Below are 23,855 nucleotides of genomic sequence, written 5' to 3' on the forward strand. Positions count from 1 at the left end.
AGGAATAAATTTATCAATGTCAACTGAAGAAAGTAATATGTTATAAAATGTTTTCTTTGATTGACAACATTGAGAAGTTATTCTAAAATATAATAATATTTTCTTTTACCATTCAACATTGGTAAGAGATGAAAACAACAATAACAACAACAATAAAAACAATATCACTATGTGAAATAGATTGTAAGATCAGAAAAATGATTTTTTGAAGGTTGGTTCTAGAAGATTAATAACACATAACCAAAGAATTTTTCTATCTTGCAATTCATCCCAAAGAATGATGTTTACGAGTATGAAGCGACTGAATATATGAGTTAGGTTTAGGATAAAACTTTGTGACAAAATCTTTTTGTAAATAAATTTGGGTATCATAACCCTCGATTATTTATTAAACCGATGGAATAAAATATTTAATAATTAAAATAACTTAAATAAAAAGAAAGACATCACTTTTAAAGAAAAATAAAAAAAAATGCAGTTGATAGGATTCGAAACATTGACCTAAATTATTTACCCCTCGGTTATATACTAAAACCGAGGGAATATATGGTATTTATTTACAGAAAAAATGTAGTGCTTCTAGAAATTTTACCTAAGTTTTTTTTGGTGAGGTGAAAGTGTTGTCATAAAATGTAATTCATGATAGTGTCATTAGCAATATGATTCTAAAAATGTTCTTCTATATATTGTTGAAAAAAACTACATATATGTAGATGTTCAAACTCCCATTCTTCATCAGACACAGAATCCGACTTTGCGGAACTAAACATCGATAAATGCAATTTCTTCACAAATAGTAAGTCTTTCTTCTTGTCCTTCCGCATATGGTATAATTAGAACCATTCAACAATATCATCTTCATATTTGTATTTGACTTCATTATTCAAACCAGTAAAATAGCCTTTAACCAAGAGCTTTGATGTCACTCTGATGTGAAATTAACACGCAATAACAAACCAATATACAATGAAAATAAAATTCTTAAAGTTTGTTAGAACCTATGAGGATCAACAACAAATATATTATAGCAAATCAAATAAATAAAAGCACAAGAATACACCGATATTTTAACATGGAAGACCTTCAATGTGAGAGTAAAAATCCATGATTCGTCTAAACCAAAAAAATAGCTCCACTATAATAAAATAAGGGTACGAGAGAGTCTCAAAATGATTCAAAAATTAGTGCTAACAAGAGTGAAATCACAAAGCAAACTAGCTTACAAATAAAAAAAAGAAGTTAAAAAATAACTAAATATGAAGCTTCAGTGCAATGCAATTATCTCTCAACTCAGACTTCGTTTTGAAGATCCCAACGGTCAAAAGATAGACACATGTATTGCAAATTTGTCCTTCAAAAATGAGTTTGATTCAATGGTTAAAATATCTGAAATCGTCATTTTACCCAAAGAAATAGGTCTACGTTAAATATTAGTTTCTCTCATCTTTCCTCTCTTTTGAAGTTGATTTTCTACCTTCTTTTCTCTCTCTTTAAACCCTAAATTGACTCTCACTTAAAATAAGTGAAACACATATAAGCTAATATATTTAGGCATTTCTCCATATATGAAGGGAACCCAAATCCAATACATTTTATTCTTGGGATTCGTTTATTCATGTTTCACATAAAATACACCTCAAATTTATATTTTCTCCTGATAATCAAATTGATAGTGAAGGTAATAAAAAAACATCTAAAAATAAATAAAAATTCTAAAATCAACCTACAAATTAAGACTACAAACACATTCAAATTCGAAAATTTATTTAAATAACCAATTTTATAAATTTTAATACCAAACTAACCAACATTTCTCCATAATTTTCAATCTAATCATGTTTCAAATAAAAATAATAGATTAAAGAGGAGGCATCAACTGAATTGTCGTCTCCTATATTATCTTTTTATTTTTTCCTACTGCCTGGGGATTTATCTGCAGATTTACTTGCAAATATTTATTTTATTTTTTATATACAGGTTAATTCACAAGTAACATCAAATCTATAGAAAAATTCACATATAATTTAATATATAATATATAATATATATATATATATATATATATATATATATAATATATATATATATATATATATATATATATTAATTAAATTGAGGTCTCGTCTCTAATCTATTTTATTTGTTTGAAATCTCTCTATATATTAAAAATTATGAAAAAATATTGGTTGGTTTAATATTAAAGTTTAAAAACTTAATTATCTCCATAAAATTTTCTTCAAATTCTATGTTTTTATTAAGCAAAAATGAGTAGATCCAATCTATTATCACTTCTAAGAGTAGCTACTAAGAGCTACATGAAAAAGAAAAGACAAAAAAACTTAAAGACCCAATATGGCACAAAGACGTAAATGTTGGGATTGGTGAATGAAATTCACACCCACAATCTGTGTAATTGGAGGAGTGGAGAGTGAATTTGTACAAGGGAGAGTTAAAGGAATATTGACGTTACAACCTCTAGCTATCTATCTAGCTATAGAGTAGTTTCCCAAACTACTCACAATGGAATTATTATTAGTTGTACCCTTTGTACCATATATTCATTAGTATATTGGAAATTTCTCTATTGTAACATTAAAGGATTGTTCAAAAATATTTATCAGACATAAAATTCAACATCAACGTTATATTACATACATATAACATTGATGTTGGATTTTACGTCTGATAAATAAATAAATAAATAACACGTCTATTCACGATAACGTGTCAAATGTGTTTGAAGTGACTACAAAATCATATGGTGCTGATTAACTTGAGAGTCTTTATCAAACTGTACGGATCGTAATTGAGCAAGTTTCAACTCACCAGTAGCCATAAAACAAGTGGTGCCACACAGTTTACAAGCACATGATCATGTTAATAAATGTCATACTTAATAATGACTTGTGATAGTGAAATCCGCACGACTATATATCAAAATATATCTATTTATTTTGTATGATTTTCTTCTACTATTATCTACATTTATTAAATGGATGGTCCTCATGTCCTTTTCTTGGTGAGTGAAGAAAATTATTCAGTTGTAGTTTTATAGAAAACAAGACCAACCATCTTGTTATGCAAATGAAATTGAAACTTACTTAGATAGGAAAGTATCAAAGGGTGTTGATAACTAACTGAATAAATTATTCCTCTGTCAAGAAAATGATGGCCAACCTTTAGAATCTTTAATTGGGTAAAGTGTTGGTTGCATAAGCTTTTATTGATATTTTGAGTATTCTCAAAGATAGTATGGTGAGAGAAGATCATGTAGACGAGATTCTCTCTCCAATGTTTGTAGCTAAAGTAACTAGTGTAACAAGTGTCAATCTAATATTAAGTTAATGTTTTTCGAATGGAATCGAAAAGAATATCGTTGCACGTATGATATAGGTTGAATATGACTTATAGTCACGTAAAACAGGCACGTGTGATATGAATATGAATAGTAGTAATATATATCATTTGTAATAGAGAAATTTTATTTCAGTTTAAATAATCACATGGAACTATAGTTGTTCTATAGTCGTAGACGTAGATACACTTAGCAGATGAGTAAACAAATATTATGTTTGTTGCTTGCTATTTAAGTTTTTGTTTACTCTTGCTACTTGTTGCTCTTCTAAGAATAAGAAAAGTAATACTATTTATTATGTGTTTGGAAATATCCATTTTCACGTAAAAAAAATCAGATCCACACAAAAGCTAAACTAGATCACTGAATTGTCAAACATACGATTAGATTAGCGTATGTTTGAGAGTGAGATTGATTTACTATCATCGCCCGAGTAATAATATTTCAGCGTAAAAATGCACGACCTACAATTTGAAGCTTGTAAATCAAGTAAATACAAACATATACTTATCTTGCACAAATAAACATATGCGATGGCATAGACATGGAAAATGCACCATTGTAAAATGTAATGTCCTAAATACATCAATGAAACAGAAAAGAGAGTAGAGAAAACAAAGAAGAACAATCCTTATTTTACAATTCTCTACTTAAGATAAATGATTTGGCTCACAAATATGAAGAAGTGAAATAAATGTCTATTGAAAAACCTATATGAAAAAGCAAACTTTTGGTAATTAACACAATCATTCATACACATGTATTAAGAACACAAATCTAAAATCCCTTGGAACCCCTTTAACACCATTGTTTAATCATCATGGCTCAAATTTGTAGCAGGCTTTCTCTGATTGCATAAACCTTCAAATGCTTGATTTTGTAGCATTAACATTGGATTTTGAAGATACTCATTCCACTTAGCTTCTTCTTCTTCTGTTTGATTCTCTTTAATAGAGGTCTCACAATCTGTCAATCCCCAAGGAGATAGCATATTATTCTTCATATGAAAAGAATCCGAAGAAACCGAAACATCTTCTGACGGAATATCGACAAGAGATGGTTTGTAGCAAAAAGAACTAGGTAGAAATGAGGTAAATTCAGAATTCATACCAAAAGGTTTTAATCCAGTTTGGTCGAACCAATGAGTAGAAGAGTTTGAAATACTGTTTGGAAGATTATCATTGGATGTGAAACTCATCTGAATAGGATAATTTCCCATCAAATAGTTGTTGGAATTTGAACAAGAACCTTCAACTTCCATTTCAGGTTCATAGGCTTTTACAACAACTGAAGATTGTTTTTGCTCATAAGAACCTGCATCTGACTTAGAAGTACTTTCTGATATTTCTGTTACTTTCTCTTGACTTCTGGTTTTTTCATCATCTTCTTCTCCATTCTCAATTTCAGAAAGTGGCTTATGAGTTACAGGATCTATACCTTTTTGCCTCAGTTTCTTCTTTAAGCAAGAATTCCATAGATTCTTTATTTCATTATCGGTCCTTCCCGGTAACTGCGCAGCAATTTGAGACCATCTAAAGAAAACACATAACAATAACAAAATATTACGATATTTGGTGCGCGAATTCTGAAGTATCGAGTTCGATTCGTACTCAAAAAATTAAGGAAAAATATTATGATCAGAAGAAGGATTGGACTTACCTATTTCCTAGTACTGAATGAAGTTCAATGATGAGATTTTCTTCTTCTTGTGAAAATGTACCTCTTTTTAAATCAGGTCTTAAGTAGTTAATCCATCTAAGCCTACAACTCTTACCACATCTTTGAAGACCTGTGCAAAAATACATTGAAAAAGAAAATTAATCAACGAAAGTTTATTCTATGATATCTTGATTCTATATAGATAATATATACCTGCTTGCTTAGGAACTGAACTCCAACATCCATGACCATAGTTAGTAATATGATTCAAAAGTTTTTCATCTTCTTCAGGTGACCATAGACCTTTCCTAAGCTTCTGTTTGTAGCAGCAAGAGTGTCTTCCCATTTGTAGTTTGTTTGTAGTTTAGCCCCTCTCTCTCTCACTTACAAATACAATGAGGTGCGAAACTTTCTGATAAACAGAAAGATTGTTGAGTTCTGCAGCAATAAACAAGACTGTGACAGGTAAAATATGAGAGAGAGGGAGAGAGAAAGAGAAAGATATAGATAGAAAGAGATTATATTATGAAGTATGAAAGATGGACAATGAAGTGGCAGCTTAGAAAAGGAGTTAAGGTCCCATGAGACATGTCATTGTCATAAAGGTAACTTGTATAATTCTTTTTTTTTTCTATTAGAAAATTTAAATGTCCTTCTCTTTCCTTTCCTTTATCTTTTCTTCTTTTCTTAAATTAAAAACTAGTTACATAGTTGTCGGGTAGGTCACACAGCTAGGAATGGACATAAACCATAATCGGCTCAAAAACCGAATAACCCGACAAGTTTGATAGACAAATAGACAGATTTATTCGGGTCAATGGGTCAATGGTTACATGATAATAGAGATTGTAGTGGTATAATTGAAAGTGGTCCTGGGAAGGGGGCAAAAGGCATATGCTTAAGCCTGTCGTCCTTATCAAGTTATCCTTTTATTGATTCGAGCGTCCCTCTTTTTGATATGTCGCCTTTTTTTAGATATGTCGCCCATGTCCTTGGTGTCTCCGTTCATAACGCACAATTATGCGTAAAATGTGTATTGGATCAACAAACGTTGAATAGTAAGTCGGTGGATTTAACCACGCTTCCTGGATTTCAGTGGAACCAACTATCCACTTTCGAGGTGGTTGCGGTATCCTTGGGAGACTAGGATCCAAACCCAAAGAATTGCAAATACCTCAATATCGTGATGCACAAAAACAACTTAACTACAACATAGAAAATACATAACAATAATAGTTTCTCACCTCAAGTGTGTTAGCTCTCAATACCATAACACTAAAGTCTCTGACCTCCCTTATTCGCTAGGGATTGTCACGTATTTATATTTTTATGAAGTACATATGTAATTTTGAGTGAGTGTGGATCCAAAATATAGATCCACATGTATCTATACCTATCCGATATACATTTATAATAAATAGAGAACTGAATAATGACATATTGTCTACTTTTACATGGTTATTCTTGTCATTTTAATATTTAATGTTTTAATAAATTTTGATGATTGACTCAACAGATAAAACATGAGAACAACATAAAAAAATAGGGTTGACTCAAAAATCGATGAAAATCCAAATTAAGCATAAATCAAAAAGCTTGATATGAAGTTTTTGATGATAGTCTACAATATTAAATATTATAGACATCATCAAAGGAATTATCTTAAAACTCTAAAGTCTTCTTTGATTTGAAGCTTATGTGTATTTATATTTTAGAAGATCTTAATGTAAGTGTGTGACTTTCTCTTTGATAAAATATATAGACACAAACACACAATATTTTTCAAACTTTATCTTTTTTAAATTCTTCTGAAAAATCTTTTGAAAAAGTCAAATCTTAATTTAGACAAAGCATAATCGATTATGATGTGTGGGAAACGATTATGAAGCAAATTTTGTACTATAACCGATTTTGGTGGTGGTATAATCAATTAGGATGTGTGTCTCACATAATAATTGATTATGGACACTTCATAATTGATTATGGCTATGAAAAATTCCTAATTTGCAAGTGCATAATCGATTATAGTCTTCGCATAATTCACTAATGGTTGGATTTGGGCATTAGAATACCTAACTCTTTTTTAAAGAATAATAGTTTCAAGAGGAAGGATGATTTCAAAAGTTTCATTGAAAAAACCTAGATTTGATTATATAAAATGAAGTGTCTGGCTTCATTTGATAAAAGTCGAGTAGGCTTTAACCCAGATAGATCATTTGGAAAGATAACTAAAAATAGGAAGAAATTGAATCACATTGTTTATAAACGTTCCTTTTGTAATAAGCTTGGCCATGTTGATCCATTTTTCTTTTCTAAATTAAGAAGATCGAAAGGGAAAACCTCTAGACCTCTTAAAGTAACTAAAGTACTAGGACCAAAAAGATTCTGGTACCAAAGGTGAAAACCTAATTCTCACTACTACAAATAATACATTTCATGATGAAGATTTCACCACACGTATTGAAAAACCGAGGTCAAATACTTGGACGCACCGTGTTTTTTTTAGAGAAAAAAAATATACAACATATTCTTTCAGTTACTTGGAAAATTGAGGGGTAAACCTATTCGGTGTACATGCTTCGAATCCCAATAGCCTCAGTTTATGTTTTTATCTCATTAAAAATGACACATTCTTGAATATTTTATTTTTAATTTAAAAGTACGCTACTTTTCACCTTGATTTTCTCAGCAACTGATGTGAATATGTTTCTCTGATATATATATATATATATATATATATATATATATATATTATATATATATATATATATAATATATATATATATATATATATATATTATATATATATATATATATATATATATATATATATATCTTTAACTTGTAGCATTCAGTTTCATTTGTCTAAACAACACAAACAGAACCCTAACGAAGAGCCATAAACTACGAGAGTCATAAACACATATCATCTTCAATATGAAGATGTTATGTGTTTAGGGCTCTCTTTTCTTCTTCAGAGATCCAAATCATTTTCTTTTACTTCTTCAGAGATCTGATATGTCAAACATCATTACTAATATTTTTGTTGTTTTTATTATTGTTGTTGTTATTGTTGTTGCTGTTGAGATCTGAAATCTTGAAGTATTTATTGTTGTTATTGATGTTGTTTTTGTTGATGTTGTTGTTGTTGTTGAGACCCTAAATCCTAGAGGTTTTTTATTGAAGTTGTTGTTATTGATATTGTTGTTGTTTATTGACGTTGTTGTTCTTGATGTTGTGTTTGATGTTGTTGTTGTTGTTATTTTCTTGTTGTTTTTGTTGTTGATATTGATATTGAGATTATGTTTTTTGTGATTCTTTGAACAACTCTCATCTTATTCAATCTAGTTGAGTTTATTATACTTAATGTCGATCGTTTGTTTCACTAACCCCTCTTTGAACATATAACCTAGTAAATTGGTTTTGGAAATAATCATATGCAAAATTATATAGTATCTGAAACTTATCTTACACTAATTAATAATTTTCTGCATTTTGCAACTCATCATTCAACTCACGTTGTTTTATTGTTAAAATCTCTCCAATACTTCTAGTTTTCGTTCAACTTTCTTCCATATTTGTTCATTTTTCGAAGCATCAAATTTTATGCTTTCAAGAATGAATTAGTAAAAAAGGAAGTGTTGAATAAATAACTTGAAACATTGGAGAGATTTTAACCATAAAATAAGGTGAGAAGAATGATGAGTTACAGGATGCTTCAAAATCATATTCAATGTAAGTTGTTCTTCAAATATAACACAGTTGTTCATATAATTATTTTTCTAACCAATTTTTATAAGTTATATGTTCAGTATAGGGTTTCGTGAAATGAGAAATCCACATTAGATTTAATAAACTCAAACTTGTTTTACCCCTCAGTTTTATGAGATAACCGATGTGAAAATGTGGTATATATGTCGGTGTAATTACAAAACCGATGAGATTTGTGTTTTCTCCATTTCAGAATTCCAAAAAGGTACCCTTGGAGATCGAACCCATGACCTTTTCACATACCTGTCGGTTTTTTTTAAAACCGAGAGGTAAAATGTGCATTTTTCATGACGCCCTTTATTACCTCGCCTATGTAGTCGAGGTTAAATGCATTCCACATCTGAGGTTAAATGTGTTTTTACTAGTAGTGTTTGTTTTGCAAGGATTGCTTTGCATCTTTGAATGTGCTTATCGCAAATTTAATAAAGTTGTACTTATAATATGTATACTACGAGCATACAAGGTAAGTTTGTGTTCCTAATGATATCTGATCATTACGGTAAGAGTATTGATGATGGTGCTCAATAGTTATAATTATGGCTTACATTGATGGTGATGTCCAACAGTCGTGGTTGATCAACCTTGATGGAGTTGATGGTGTCCATTCAATGATGTTTGATCAAAGTGTCTGTTAACATTTTTGGTCATGTTCATTAGTAATGTGTGACCTGGTTTCTCGGTGACGTTGATGGTAATACTCAACAGTTATGGTGATCTTGTGGATTTTGGAGACTGAGGGTCGTTGGTGACCATATCGCTTCAGATGATGTTTAACCAATTCTCATATCAAGCAATAAGTGGAAATAAACTTTTTAAGATGGTCATCGCTCTCTTCAAAGGGGGAGTTTTCTCAATTAATCTTAAGGTTTTCAGGTAATACACTTAATTATGGTTAAAAAATCAGAAAACTTTGTTTGAATCTCTAGAAAGTGGTTTATTAAATGCCTAGCCATTTAAAATTATTTTTTACAAATCTTTCGAGTGAGTTTAAAGCATTTCCAGGATAAAAAGGTGCAATCTAAAAGCAAAGAAGGTGGAAAAAGAAGTATGCCAAGGCCTAAAGGAAAAAAGAGAAGCTGATAACCGGTTGTAAGACCCTAATTTTGACCCTAAGATCCCTCATGCAATTTCATTATATGCACTAGCATTGGGATCACACCTTGGCATCCTCCTTACCCCTCTTTCATTGGGTTTGTTTTGGGAGAGATTACCAAGCTCCATGTGATTATATCATACTTGTATATTATCCTTTTTCTAACCAAAATACCAAAAATATGTCTTTGCATTTGCCTAACTCTTTTGTAGGTAGGGCATGATCCCCATTTATCTATCAAGTTCACATCTAGGGTTTAAGACCCTCATGGCTAAGAGCACCAGAAATGATTGATCCACAATGTCTTTAAGCATCATATATGAGTCCCATTGATCTCTACATGTCATATTGATCAAGTATTCTTCAAGAGTTTGGAAGTGATTTGCCTTGGAAACCCTAGTTTGAATGGGTATCTTAAGTAACTTCTCCAACAAGCTATCTCGCCAATTGATCAAATTTCTCAATGGACACTTCAAAATTCATCATCTTATGCATATATGATCTACCATGAGCCTATAAAGTCAACAGAATTGGAGGTTAGTAAGTTGGTTGATGGTGGTTGGCCAGATGAATTCATCTTATCAAAACTGGGTCTCCCTAGACCCTATCTCCTATAATTTTCACCATATGAAAATGATTTCAAGAGAAAAATTACTCTAAATGACATTCCAAACAACATTAATTTTCATACCTAGAGCTAGTTTTTCTTGGAAAAGCATTTTCTATGTTGAAACAGTATAGGTCATTTTGTCTAAACCCTAATTTGAAAGTCAACTTCCCAAGATCATAACTTGCTCAATTTTTATGAGATGAAAGATTTACAATTAGCACAATCAAAATAAATATGTATACTTCAACTTTTGTGTTTGGAGTGAGATCTAAATCAACTTTTATGAGCATGTGATATGAGGATACATTATAGGTCATTTTTGACCTATACCATTGAACAAGTGATTTTCCTCATCTTCAAAAATGCATAACTCTATCATTCTAACTCCAAATGATAGGAAATTGGTGACCAGTTTTAGGGTCTTTGAAATAGATACAACGTTTATGAAGACACGTTTCCCATTTGGAGCTCACATAAAAAGTTAAGTAAGGTGGAATATTGAGATATATGACTTAACACTTAGAAAAATTTTCAACATGTTAAAATTTAAAAACTTCCACCTCAAAATTCTCCATGATCCAAGTTCCAATTAGAAAAGTGTCCAACATCAAAGTTGTTCCCCTTGATCTAAGCTTTCCAAAGAACTCTATTTCATGTATTTTGGATGAGGTTTGCTAGGGCTACGCATGGTCTTAACAGGTCTGCATCATTGGAGAAAATCAATTATCCAAAACTTCATTTCACTTTGCCTTTCCATTAAAGCATTATTAGAACTTCAGTACAGTTGCAATTGGTTCATAATGGATTGCTTCATGGGCCTGTACGTGCCCATGCAAGCTTGTGCATCATCCTTGCCATTTTTAGCAATTTTTCAAGTGTGCAATTATCAATCCAAAATGCTTTAAATACAAGGCCTCTGAGCTCATTTCAAACACACCTTGCGCGCCAGCATTGCCCCCAATTGAAACCCTCATAATTCAAAGGAAAACTTGAGAATTTTTAACTTTAAAATTGAGTTTGAATCTCACTGTTTGGAGATTTAAAAACTCCAGGATCCAAAGCTTTGTACCATTGCCAAACCACTTCTACAAGCTCCTCGAGTGTGATCAAGTCATGTTTGAAGCAAGCAAGATCCATTTCTGCACAACATTGAAGGTAATTTTCAGAAATCTTCTTCTCTTCGATTCTCACACAATTCTCATCAATTCTCTTGGATCTTTGGTTGTCTGGTGTCCTACCAATGTAGGCAAGAAGATTGAGTTGCATTGAGGTCAAATCGAAGCGACTCAGTTGACACATCTCAAAATTCAACTCCTAATATCTTTCTATATATTTGAAATTAGTTGAAATTAAGGTCAGATTCGTGCTCTACGCCATTTTTTCTTTTAGATCAGGTCCTCTTTTTTAATTTTCTCGATGGTGATGAGTGAACCAGTCTGGTGGACCTCGCCTGAGAAGGTAACCAGAGGTCCAGCGCCGGTGGGATGCTGGATAGGTTCTGAGCCATTGATCTCATTTGAAATATTTTAATCCTGAGTGCCCAAAGTAATTACCACGCATGTGGAACAATTGACCAGGTGTATGGTGGAACGCGCGCTCATGTCCACTTGATATGCCACCTCAATTAATGAGGGAGATCAAGTGGTCCACGTTTTTTTTTTATTTTTTGATTTTCATTTTATTTCATTTGATTTTCATTAATTCATATTAATTTTAATATTGATCCAAAGAATATGAGAGTTTCACCCAAAAAATTTAAATAAATTTGTCTTTCATATTTTGAATTAAAATTATTTTTTGGATCATTATTAATATTTTTCATGATATAATTGATTTTGTGAATATTTTTAATTGTTTAAAAATACATTGAAGTCTCCAAAAATTCTGGAAATTTTTATCCAAGGTCCTTTGACCTTGTTTGACCTATGATAAATCTCATGGCCATTTCTTTGGTGTTTTGATGAGATTTTAGGAATTTGACAAACCATATTTAATTTAATGCATTATATTTAGTATTTTAAATTGAATAAATGCCAAATAGTTGTGTTGAGCTATCTTGTTGATTTGTATAAGTTTGAGTTATGTTGTTGGGCCTTGGTCAAAGTTGATTTGACTTTGTTAGGTTAAAATCATTGGATTTAGGGGATTGACGGAATGTACATTCCATCTCCCAAAATGAATGAATGATCTTAATTTGGTAAAAGTCCTCCTTTGACCAATTTGAGTTTTGATTTATTCCCCACCCTCTTCATCTAATTCCCCTTTTTTATGCATCCATCTCATTTGGCATATGCTATCTCAAAGTCCTAAGGCTAGTTGATTGAAAAATCAACATAAGTATGGATGATATTAGGCCACCTCTTTTGCATATTCTTTTTGTGTGTGGTATGTTTCATGAGCATAGTCCATTATACTATGTCTCTAACATGCATTAACACCAAAATTCTATTGCCCGTCCTCAAATAGTTGTGACTTCTACATAAGTCCAATTACGATTGCTTAACATAAAGCTAAATTTTTGACACAAAAAGGCATAGCATTCTAGTTAGTGAGATTGTAAGTCTCCCCTCTTTCATGGTATTATGTAGAAACTTGGCATTTTTTCCTTCCTTTGGAAGATGTCTTGATTCAAGGATCCATGCTTGTGATAAGTGGATTGAGTGTTCTCTAAAGAATGACTTAAAATGAAAAGCAAAAGCAAAACAATACTAACTTCTAACTCATTAATAACTAACATTTAATTTCAAGTCATTTACTTTTAATGCACTTTAATTTTTAAGCTCTATTCATTTGCCATTATTCATACCATTCTAATTGTCTATATTAATGCCTTTTCACTTTGTCCACTTGGACCATATTGTGGGATATATCTTGTTTGTGTATATTTTGTATGTTTGTGTGGTCTTTGACAATTAATGTACATAATAAGAAACAAAAACCCTAAAAAAACTATTCTGTGGACTATTGGTTTGATCTTGAACAATTGGACTTAGAATTTAGACAAACATCCCTATGCAAAAGGACTTGGCCAATGCCAACTTTTATGTAACGAAGTGCTTGCAATTTGAAACTTCATCTGATACATCATTGAAGATCCATCTGAGTTCATCTGCAACATGATCATTGAGAAGCTGTCATCTTGAACGTGTGACTTATGGAATTCATCTGCTACATAGGCGAATTTGAAGAAGATTATGGAGTGGCTAAAGCTTGGATGTGGCTATCTTTATTTGATGCCTTTCTCTTCAAGTTAATATTGTATGCATTGTTTGTTGCTTGATTCTAATATCCAAGGGAATTTGGGTTTCTATATGGCATTCTTGCTTATTGGATTACAGCCCATTGGTCAGATCTTTTCAACTCTTAGCTTTTAAATGATGCTTAGGATTAGTCTTTTCATATTCTCCCCATCTCTTTAATTTCAAAATTTCTCCCTCCTTTTAAAAAATTCTTTGTTTGTACTTGTTTTTTTTTTAAAACTTAGACCATTTTACAAATTAGAAACTTTGGCCTTATGCCATTGCATTTTTTAAACTTTTTCTTAATCAAACATGTAAGTAAACTTAACTATACCTGACTTAAAATTTTCAAAAATCCAAAAAGAACTAACTCATTCAAACCATTTTCTAGTCCCTTGTGCCTTTCAAACTTAATTTTTTTATTAAAAGCAATGCATCCACTTTGAAATTTGTATCACGAACTACGACGTTTTGATCCCTCATTTTTATGTTGGTAAGTAGGCACAAGTCCGAAGGTCTTGTCAAACAGAAAAGTATAATTAATGAATTCTTTTCTCATCCCCTCATTCTATTTATTTGTAAACATCACTTTGTACAAAATACATATGTGCATAAGAAAGGGATCCCTAGGAGTACCTATGACACTTTGGGTGCTAACACCTTCCCTCTGTGTAACCAACCACCTTACCTGTAATCTCTAGCATTTTATTAGTTTTGATTTGAAAACTTCTTATTTTTGGGTTTTGTTCGTACTTTTCCCTTGGAAACAATAAAAGCACGGTGGCGACTCTTGTTATTTGGTGTCTTGCTTATCCATAGCTTGATGATCATGAATTTACCGCTACAAAAATTAAGTGGCGACTCTGCTGGGGAGTAGTCTCCAGTGGGTTTAACCTACTTTTTTGTGTGTATATAAGTGTATATATGTGATGCATGTATATTTGTGTGATATAATTTGCTTGTTTTGCTTGGTGATCTCTGAGTGGTGAGATAAGTTCTAACCCGAAATTGAGTACAATTAAGATAGGAGGATGGTATAGTCATGTTCGACTTGTGTGGAGTAGTCCTTAACAAGTTGGCTTGAGATCCCTCTGCTCAGTGGATATTCTCTTGTTTTTGGAAATGTCACACAAGTATTTATGGTTAGGCATTACTATGTCTAATTTGGGTCCGAGAAGCAGTGAACCGTACAACATTTACCCCCTCTTGGTCTATTTAGGACGTAGTGCGGAGACTGTTCAAGTGTAGACTTGATAACAGTTGTTACGCGATACTACACTCAGACGAGTTTCTCTTGAGAATATTATGGGTCGATGAGTCAGTCGTCTTAACCTGTAATATCCGATAGATGGAATTAAGACTCTGGGAACTTTTTAGAACATGATCTACATGTTGTTATCCTTAGTTCACTCCTCTGGGGTGGTTCTTACCCAGATTCCATGCTCGTGACTTACAACAAACTCTTCATTCTTGGTTGATCCAATCAAGTCTTGTCAATATCAATGGAACTTGGGTGTTGATAAGGTGTAAACCATAATCCACCAAAATGGATGATTGATCTTGACAATGACTTGATTCATCCCTTGACCTTTGTTTACTTGCCTCGTGTGTGATCCCTTACTTGTGATTGTTGCATTCATGCACTAAGGCGCATCATAACATTCATCACACGAAAATTTCAAGGAACTAAGGTATTATTTGCAAATATTTTCAGACCATGGATTGTGGATGAAGGAACACTAAGAAGTACAGTTTCAGATGTCCCAACTTGAAAGAGTTAAGGAAGCTAGCATCTTTTGTATTAGATCCCTTGGATTTCAAACAACATCATGAGAGGCTATTGTCTGTTTTGTCTGCTGATGGGGTTGAAGGACTCTTAAGTGTCTTGGTACAGTTCTATGATCCTTTCTACCGTTACTTCACTTTCCCGAAGTATCAGCTTGTGCCTACATTGGAGGAGTATTCTAATCTCTTGGGGATACCCATTTCTAGTAGAATGCCATTTAGTGGGTTGGAAGAGATTCCCAGATCTCATCTTATTGTTGAAGCTCTTCACTTGAAGAAGTCTGAGATAAAGGCTCATTGGGTGAAGGAAGGAGGGTTATTTGGGTTGCCATCTGATTTCCTCATCAAGGAAGCTACTGCTTTTGCTCAAGCAGGTAGTGTGGACGCTTTTGAAGCTATCTTTGTGTTGCTCATTTATGGATTAGCTTTGTTCCCTAACATTGACGGTTTTGTTGAGTTAAAGCCATTAGAATTTTCTTGATTGGGAATCCTGTGCCTACTTTGTTGGGTGATATGTACTTCTCTTTGCATCTAAGGAATTCTAAGGGCGGTGGAACTATTGTTTATTGCATTCCTCTTCTGTACAAGTGGTTTATTTTGAACTTGCCTCAGACACCCGCTTTTATGGAGAATAAACAATGTCTACGGTGGTCTCAGAGACTTATGTCTCTCACTAATGATGATATAGTTTGGTATGATCCTTCTTTGAGAAGTTTGGAGATTATTGATAGTTGTGGTGAATTCTCTAATGTGCCTCTCATTGGTAGACAAGGAGGAGTTAACTACAATCCTGCTTTGGCTCGTCATCAACTTGGGTTCCCCTTGAAAGACAAACCTAATAACACTTTCTTAGAAGGTCTTTTCTATCAAGAGGGTAAAGATCCCCAACATTTGAAGCAGAAGATTGTGCATGCTTGGCATAATGTGCATAGGAAGGGAAGATCCGAGCTTGGTCCGTGCAATAGTGTAGCTTTGGAAGCTTACACTCTTTGGGTGAAGAAAAGAGCTTTGGAGTTGAAGATGCCTTATCCTTGTGAGAGACCTATGTCTGTGGTTGTGGTTGAGCCATTAACTCTCCCTAACTAAGATGTAAAGGAGTTGGAAGACGCACTCGCCAAGATGAAGCAAGAGAAGGATATGTGGGAAGAGCGTTTTCGTGCTTTGAGCAAGAAGCATAAGGAGTTGCAGTTGGAATCTAAGGACAAAGATGCACTCATTGAGATACTTGAAGATCGAGTGATAAAGAGATAGAGTGAACCAAAGGTTTCATCTTCCTCTAGTATGCCTCAGCCTTCCGTCGCTTGGAAGAAGATTGTTGATCAGCTTGTCCTCGAGAAGACTCAAATGAAGGCTTCTTTTGAGACCGAGATTCGACGCATTCGAAGGAAGTACGCTCCTATAGCCAGATCTTTTGAAACTGTTGTTAGGGATCCTTAGGATGACTAGTCTCCTTTTCTCTTGTACTTTTCATTTGGTTTTTGAAATTGTACTCAGTGTAATCCTTCCAATATATAAGTAAAAGATATTTTTGGTCATATCAAATTGTTGCAATTGTTGTTAAACATATATATATTCGCAAATAATATGGTAAGTTCCTTGAAAAAAAATAAAAAAAAATAAACAAGCATTGCATTTCATGCATCATTTGCATAAGCAGGTTTCTATTTCGCCATATGTCTCATTGGTGTTTCTTATGTGCTTCAGCCAAGCTGACTCATCGATACAACACTCACGCCAATCACTCTAGAATCATGGAACATCTTGAGCAAGAGAATAGAGACCTGAAGAACAAGATCGCTCGACTGACTGCCATGATGGTGTCAGTGCTAGCTGCTTAGAGCCAGTCTTCTCCAACACCTGCAACTCCTCATCCTCAAAGGACTGTTATTTTAGAGGTGGCTACCTCTACCATGCCTGCTGCTACCGCTCATTTTGTGCCTACCATGCCGGTCGGATTCCCATGGGGAATTCCTCCAAACTTCATGCATGAAGGCTCTGTGCCTACCTTTGCTTCTATGCTGGCATCTAGCCCGATCATGTCTGTGCCACCTCCCGTTGTGCACATCTTACCGCGCGTAGAAGACACCATTTATCATTCCGAGCCATCTGAGGGCCTGGATGTTTATGAGAAAATGCATGAAATGAAGGATCAATTTCTTGAGCTGCACAAGAAATTGAAGACATTGAGAGGAAAGGATCTTTTTGGGATGAATGCTGCTGAATAATGCCTGGTGCCGAATATGAAGATTCCGGTGAAATTCAAAGTGCCTGACTTTGAAAAATACAGAGGGAACACATGTCCTCTCAGTCATTTGGTGATGTATATCTGTAAGATGTCTACCCAAACAGATAACGATCAGTTGTTAATCCACTACTTCCAAGACAAATTCCTGAACCACTTCCATGGTGGTACAAGCCTGACCTCCGTTGTTCTTTTCATCAAGGAGCACCTGGACGATATTGAGAACTGATATCCACTCAAATACGAAGTTTAGAAGCTAGTGAAGAGTGGAATGATGTACTTTGAGGATCGTGCGCCAAATGTGAAAGCAAACCCACCGCCAGCTCATGGGAATTCATTAGTCAACATGGTAGACGGCTGCCCTGGAAAGTTCAAAGTGTTTGATATCCGTTTCATCAGAAGGTCTTTAGTGACGATGCATAAGGACATTTGTTTAGTGAGCGATTGTGAGCATAACCATGATGGTTGTGCTATCTGCAGTGTTAATCCTAGGGGTTGTATGGTAGTGAAAAGAGACATCCAGCGGTTGATGGATGAAGGTATGATTCAAATTGTTCAATCCCGACAGGTAGATGACGATGTGAATGTCATAGTGCCCGTTTCCAAGAATCCAGAAAGAGTAGTCATTCAGTACGACAACAGTAATTGTAATAACATTAGTCAAAGATCGGTATCTCCGTTGGTCATACGGTTAGCGGGTCCATTCTCGTATTCATCCGATAAGGGTGTTCCATATCAGTATAATGCAACAATGTTGAAAGATGGTCAAGAGGTTCCATTTCCTACAACCAGCTCTGCAGTGAGCATTGTTGATGTTACTAAGGTGACCCGTAGCGGTCGAGTGTTTGAGCCGGTATTCCCAAAAGATAAGGAAGAATCAACTGTCAGTAAGAAGGTGGAAGTGCCTGTTGTAGATCTGACTAGTGCTTCAAAGTGTCAGTCTGGTGAATCCATCAATTTTAAGGCTAATGATGATGATGAGGTACTCCTTTTGGTCAAGAAAAGCGAGTTTAATATGGTGGAGCAGCTGCTCCATGTAACGCCCCGATAATAATAAAATAATTATTTAAATTGAGTTAATAATTTATTTATTAATTTAATTAAATAATTGGAAATTTTATTATTATTATTTTTGGATTATTATTATTATTCGGAAAATATATATAAGTTGGAATTTAGAAAAATCCCATTTTTTTGGTAAAAAGGTTAATTTCACGTGAAAAGGGAAAAGAGGCAGAAAGGGCAAAAAGCAAAAGAACGAAGGTTGAAGGAAGGAAAAGCTTGGAGCTCAGAGACTGCCGGATTTACTCAGGTAAGGGGGGTTTATCATCGATTAATGGGTATTATGGGATAATATGTGATGGGTAGTAAGAAACCATGGATTTTGACTCTGATTTGAATGATGCATGCTGAAATTGTGAAATATTTGATGAACGAAATTTGATGATAATTGACGAAAACTCGTAGGAATTAGAGGTAGTAAGGTTAGCGAATTGGGAAGCCGAATGTGTATGATCTGTAATTGATAAAACGAACGAACATGTCTGAAAATTGGACTGTAGAAGGTTGGAATTGGATAGATCTCGTAGCAGGAAAAGCCATTGTAGATCTGGAAATTCTGGTTTCTGGTCATACGCGTATGGCACTAGGCAATACGCGTATGATATGGCTGGTACGCGTATGGATGAGGCCTTACGCGTATGGGTGAAAAAGATGATGTTTTGAACGTGTTTTGCTCTCTGTTGGTACGCGTATGGGGATGTGGTACGCGTAGCATACGCGTATGGGATGGTGTTACGCGTATGGGTTTTGGCTGAGGAATGCGTCATACGTGTATGGGACTAGGCTATACGCGTATGGGCAGACTTGTGGTTTTTCTGAACTGTTGTTGTGCAGTTTTTGGTTGTTTAGGCTGAGTGATGTAACTTAGCTGATGTATGACGTGGTGGGGATCATTTCCCGTTGTTTTGAGTAGTATAGGTATTAGTAGAGTGTACTAATACTGTGTTTGATTATGCGGCATGATATGATATGCTTGTGTGGTAAAATGTGTTGATGATGCTGTGAATGTATCAGTTATGTATACATTTGTGAATAGACCGTTTTATGGCTTAGAGTGTGAGCATACGTCTATTCTTGTGTTGTTGTTGTTGTTGCATTGCTAGGTGATTAGCATGCATATTGTGGCCCATTGGGGTGGTAGCTAATTCCCATGGTGAGGAATTAGTGAGTAAATCATTTTGATTGTTGTTGATGTTTGCATGCTAGGTGATTAGCGTGCATAGCATGGCCCATTTGGGGTGGTAGCTAATTCCCATGGTGAGGAATTAGTGAGTGAGTCACTATGTCTCAAATGAGTGGGACTAGTGAGCTTGGTAGCCGTGCCTGGATTTGGACGGTGAGGTTGAACTATATGTTCACAAATAGTCGGTACCGCATGCATGGAGTCTCATTGCATAATATATGTATGGCGTATAATATGAATGGATGTATTCCAATATTATACGTGTGTTTGTGTTGATGTTGAGTATTATGTTGAGTTGATGTGCTGTTACTGAATGTATGTTTGGATTAGGGTGATGAAGTGTGTTGAAATTACTTAGCATTACATAATGTTTTATAATGCTTATTATATTGATTGAGGAACTCACCCTTACAACTGTTTTTCAGGTAACTAGCAGTGAGTTGAGTAGAAGTTAATGCTTGGAGTCTAGTGTAGTCTCATTAGTGGGTCGTGCTCTGATAGATGTAACATCGGGATGGGTTGTTTAACTTGTTTCGAATGTTTAGTGTTGGTTGAGAACCATTTTACATGTAATGTTTTACATGATTGATGAAACTTACATCCGCTGTGTTTTATGCAACTGTTTTGATTTAATAAAAGAGCATGACCGTTATATTGTTGAATGGTGTGAATATTATGTGTGACACCCTTGAAGGGCATAATTACTCTGAACTGTTATATGTTTATAATTTAATTCAATAATTGGGGTATTTTAGAAGGGTGTTACATTAGTGGTATCAGAGCATAGTCGGTCGAGTCGAGTCGTAATTATTCTGTTTCCCCTGTACGGGATAGGTGTTGTGTAACCCTATCAGTACTTATTGTTTTAGTTTGTTGGGTTTTCAGAATAGAGATGGCTGGAAGAGGTAGAGATGATGCTGCGATTGCTGAGGCTCTGGGTATGCTAGCTGGAGTACTTGGAGGGAATCCGAATGTTGTGGGAATGGGAGCTGCTCGTCAACTGAGTGAGTTCCAGAAGAACAATCCTCCAATGTTCAAGGGAGCATACGATCCAGATGGTGCTCAGAAGTGGTTGAAGGAGATTGAGAGGATCTTCCGAGTGACTGAGTGTGCCGATAACCAGAAGGTCAGGTTCGGTACGCATATGCTGTCAGAAGAAGCTGATGATTGGTGGGTTGCTACCCGCACTGAGTTGGAAACTGCTGGGAATGCTGAAATCACTTGGGCTGTGTTCAGAGAGAGATTCCTGAGGAAGTATTTTCCAGAGGATGTTAGAGGGAAGAAAGAGATAGAGTTCTTGGAATTGAAGCAGGGTAACAAGTCTGTTACAGAATATGCTGCTAAGTTCACAGAGCTGTCGAAGTATTACACTCCCTATAGTGAGGCTACTGGAGAATTTTCGAAGTGTGTGAAGTTTGAGAACGGGCTGCGCCCCGAGATCAAACAGGCTATTGGATATCAGCGGATCAGAGTGTTTTCTGACTTGGTTGACTGTTGCAGGATTTTTGAACAGGATTCCAAAGCCAGAGCAGAGAGCTATCAGCAAAGGGTTGATAGGAAAGGTAAGAGTCCGAATGATCGTGGAAAACCGTATGCAGATGGCAAAGGTTTTCAGAGACAGAGTGGGATGAAGAGGCCTAGTGGGGGAGACTCTAGTGCTCCTGCTAAGTGTTATAGATGTGGTCAGGCTGGGCATCGTATCCATGAGTGTACCAGTAATGAGAAGAAATGTTTCAAGTGTGGAAAAGGTGGTCACTTGGCTGCAGACTGCCGGTTGAAGACTGTGACTTGTTTCAACTGTGGAGAGTTGGGTCATATCAGTCCACAGTGTCCTAAGCCGAAGAAAGAGAATCAGTCAGGAGGCAAGGTCTTTGCTTTATCAGGTTCTGAGACTTCTGCAGATGATCGTTTGATCCGAGGTACGTGTTATATTAATGGCTTTCCTCTTGTAGCTATTATTGACACATTCCTTTATATCCTTGGATTGTGCTGTGAAACTTAAGTTAGAGATATCTGAGATGCGTGGTAGTATGGTGATTGATACTCCTGCAAAGGGTTCAGTGACTACTACTTCAGTTTGTTTGAATTGTCCTTTGAGTATTTTTGGTAGAGACTTTGGGATAGACCTTGTGTGTCTTCCACTAGTACAGGTTGATGTTATCCTGGGTATGAACTGGTTGGTATTTAACCGAGTCTATATCAACTGTTTTGATAAGACTGTGATTTTTCCTGAGATTGAGGAAGGAAAGAATTTGTTTCTATCTGCAAGGCAGGTGAATGAGGCAGTAGTAGATGGGGCAGAGTTGTTTATGCTGTTAGCGACTATGGAAGCTAAAGATAAACTGGTGATTGGTGATCTAGCTGTGGTGTGTGATTTTCCTGATGTGTTTCCGGAAGAGGTGAATGAATTGCCGCCAGAGCGTGAAGTTGAGTTCTCGATTGATTTAGTACCTGGTACTAGACCGATATCGATGGCTCCGTACCGTATGTCTGCTGTTGAGTTAGCTGAATTGAAGAGTCAGTTGGAAGATCTGTTGGATAAAAAGTTTATTCGTCCGAGTGTGTCACCGTGGGGTGCACCAGTGTTATTGGTTAAGAAGAAAGAAGGTACTGTGAGGTTGTGTGTGGACTACAGGCAACTGAATAAAGTGACGATCAAGAATCGGTATCCTTTGCCGAGGATTGATGATTTGATGGATCAGTTGGTTGGTGCAAGTGTGTTCAGCAAGATAGATTTGAGATCTGGGTATCATCAGATACGTGTGAAAACTGAGGATATTCAGAAGACTGCTTTCAGAACAAGGTATGGACATTATGAGTATTCTGTAATGCCTTTTGGTGTGACTAATGCGCCTGGAGTATTCATGGAGTATATGAATAGGATTTTCCATCCGTACCTAGATCAGTTTGTTGTGGTGTTCATTGATGACATTTTGGTGTATTCGAAATCTGAAGAAGAGCATGCTGAGCATTTGAGAGTGGTTTTAGAAGTTCTACGAGAAAAGAAGTTATTTGCTAAACTATCCAAGTGTGAATTTTGGTTAGAAGAGGTTAGTTTTCTTGGTCATGTGATTTCAAGAGGTGGTGTTGCTGTTGATCCTTCTAAGATAGAAGCGGTATCTAAGTGGGAAGCTCTGAAGTCTGTTGCTGAGATTCGAAGTTTTCTTGGTTTGGCTGGTTATTATAGGAAGTTCATTGAGGGATTTTCTAAGTTGGCGTTACCGTTGACGATGTTGACTAGAAAGGGGCAAGCATTTGTTTGGGACTCAAAATGTGAAGAAGGTTTCCAAGAGTTAAAGAGAAGGTTGACTACTGCTCCTATTCTGATATTACCGAGTTCGTCGGAATCATTTGAGGTTTACTGTGATGCTTCATTGTTGGGTTTGGGTGGTGTGTTGATGCAGAATAAGCAGGTTATAGCTTATGCTTCGAGACAGCTGAGGGTTCATGAGAGGAACTATCCGACACATCATTTAGAGTTGGCAGCTGTGGTATTTGTTCTGAAATTATGGAGGCATTAATTGTACGGGTCAAGATTTGAGGTTTTCAGTGACCATAAAAGTTTAAAGTATTTGTTTGATCAGAAAGAGCTGAATATGAGACAGAGGAGATGGTTAGAGTTTCTGAAGGATTATGACTTTGGTTTGAATTACCATCCGGGTAAAGCAAACGTAGTAGCTGATGCATTGAGTCGGAAATCATTGCATATGTCTATGTTAATGGTTAAAGAATTGGATTTAATTGAGCAGTTTAGAGATTTGAGTTTGGTGTGTGAGAGTACTCACAATAGTGTTAAATTGGGAATGTTGAAGTTAACGAGTAATATTTTGGATGAGATCAGAGAGGGTCAGAAATC

At 35.1% G+C, this 23,855-nt stretch overlaps 1 protein-coding gene across 2 annotated transcripts; it reads right to left on the bottom strand.

Moving 5' to 3' along the window:
• Window positions 1–3,894: 3,894 nt before the first annotated feature.
• On the bottom strand, window positions 3,895–5,552 carry LOC127132543 (transcription factor MYB61). Of its 2 annotated transcripts, XM_051061497.1 has the most exons (4): window positions 5,228–5,552; window positions 5,015–5,144; window positions 4,466–4,887; window positions 3,895–4,321 (listed from the first exon to the last, which is right to left on the bottom strand). In XM_051061497.1, exons 1-4 carry the CDS (start codon window positions 5,358–5,360, stop codon window positions 4,167–4,169), a joined length of 840 nt encoding a protein of 279 aa, XP_050917454.1. In that variant the 5' UTR covers window positions 5,361–5,552; the 3' UTR covers window positions 3,895–4,166. The 2 variants fall into 2 exon arrangements, with proteins under 2 accessions (XP_050917454.1, XP_050917453.1); XM_051061496.1 differs by having other exon boundaries at window positions 3,895–4,887.
• Between the last annotated feature and the right edge of the window lie 18,303 nt (window positions 5,553–23,855).

This window comes from Lathyrus oleraceus, chromosome 3 (genome assembly GCF_024323335.1).
Source record: "Lathyrus oleraceus cultivar Zhongwan6 chromosome 3, CAAS_Psat_ZW6_1.0, whole genome shotgun sequence".
NCBI lineage: Eukaryota > Viridiplantae > Streptophyta > Magnoliopsida > Fabales > Fabaceae > Lathyrus > Lathyrus oleraceus.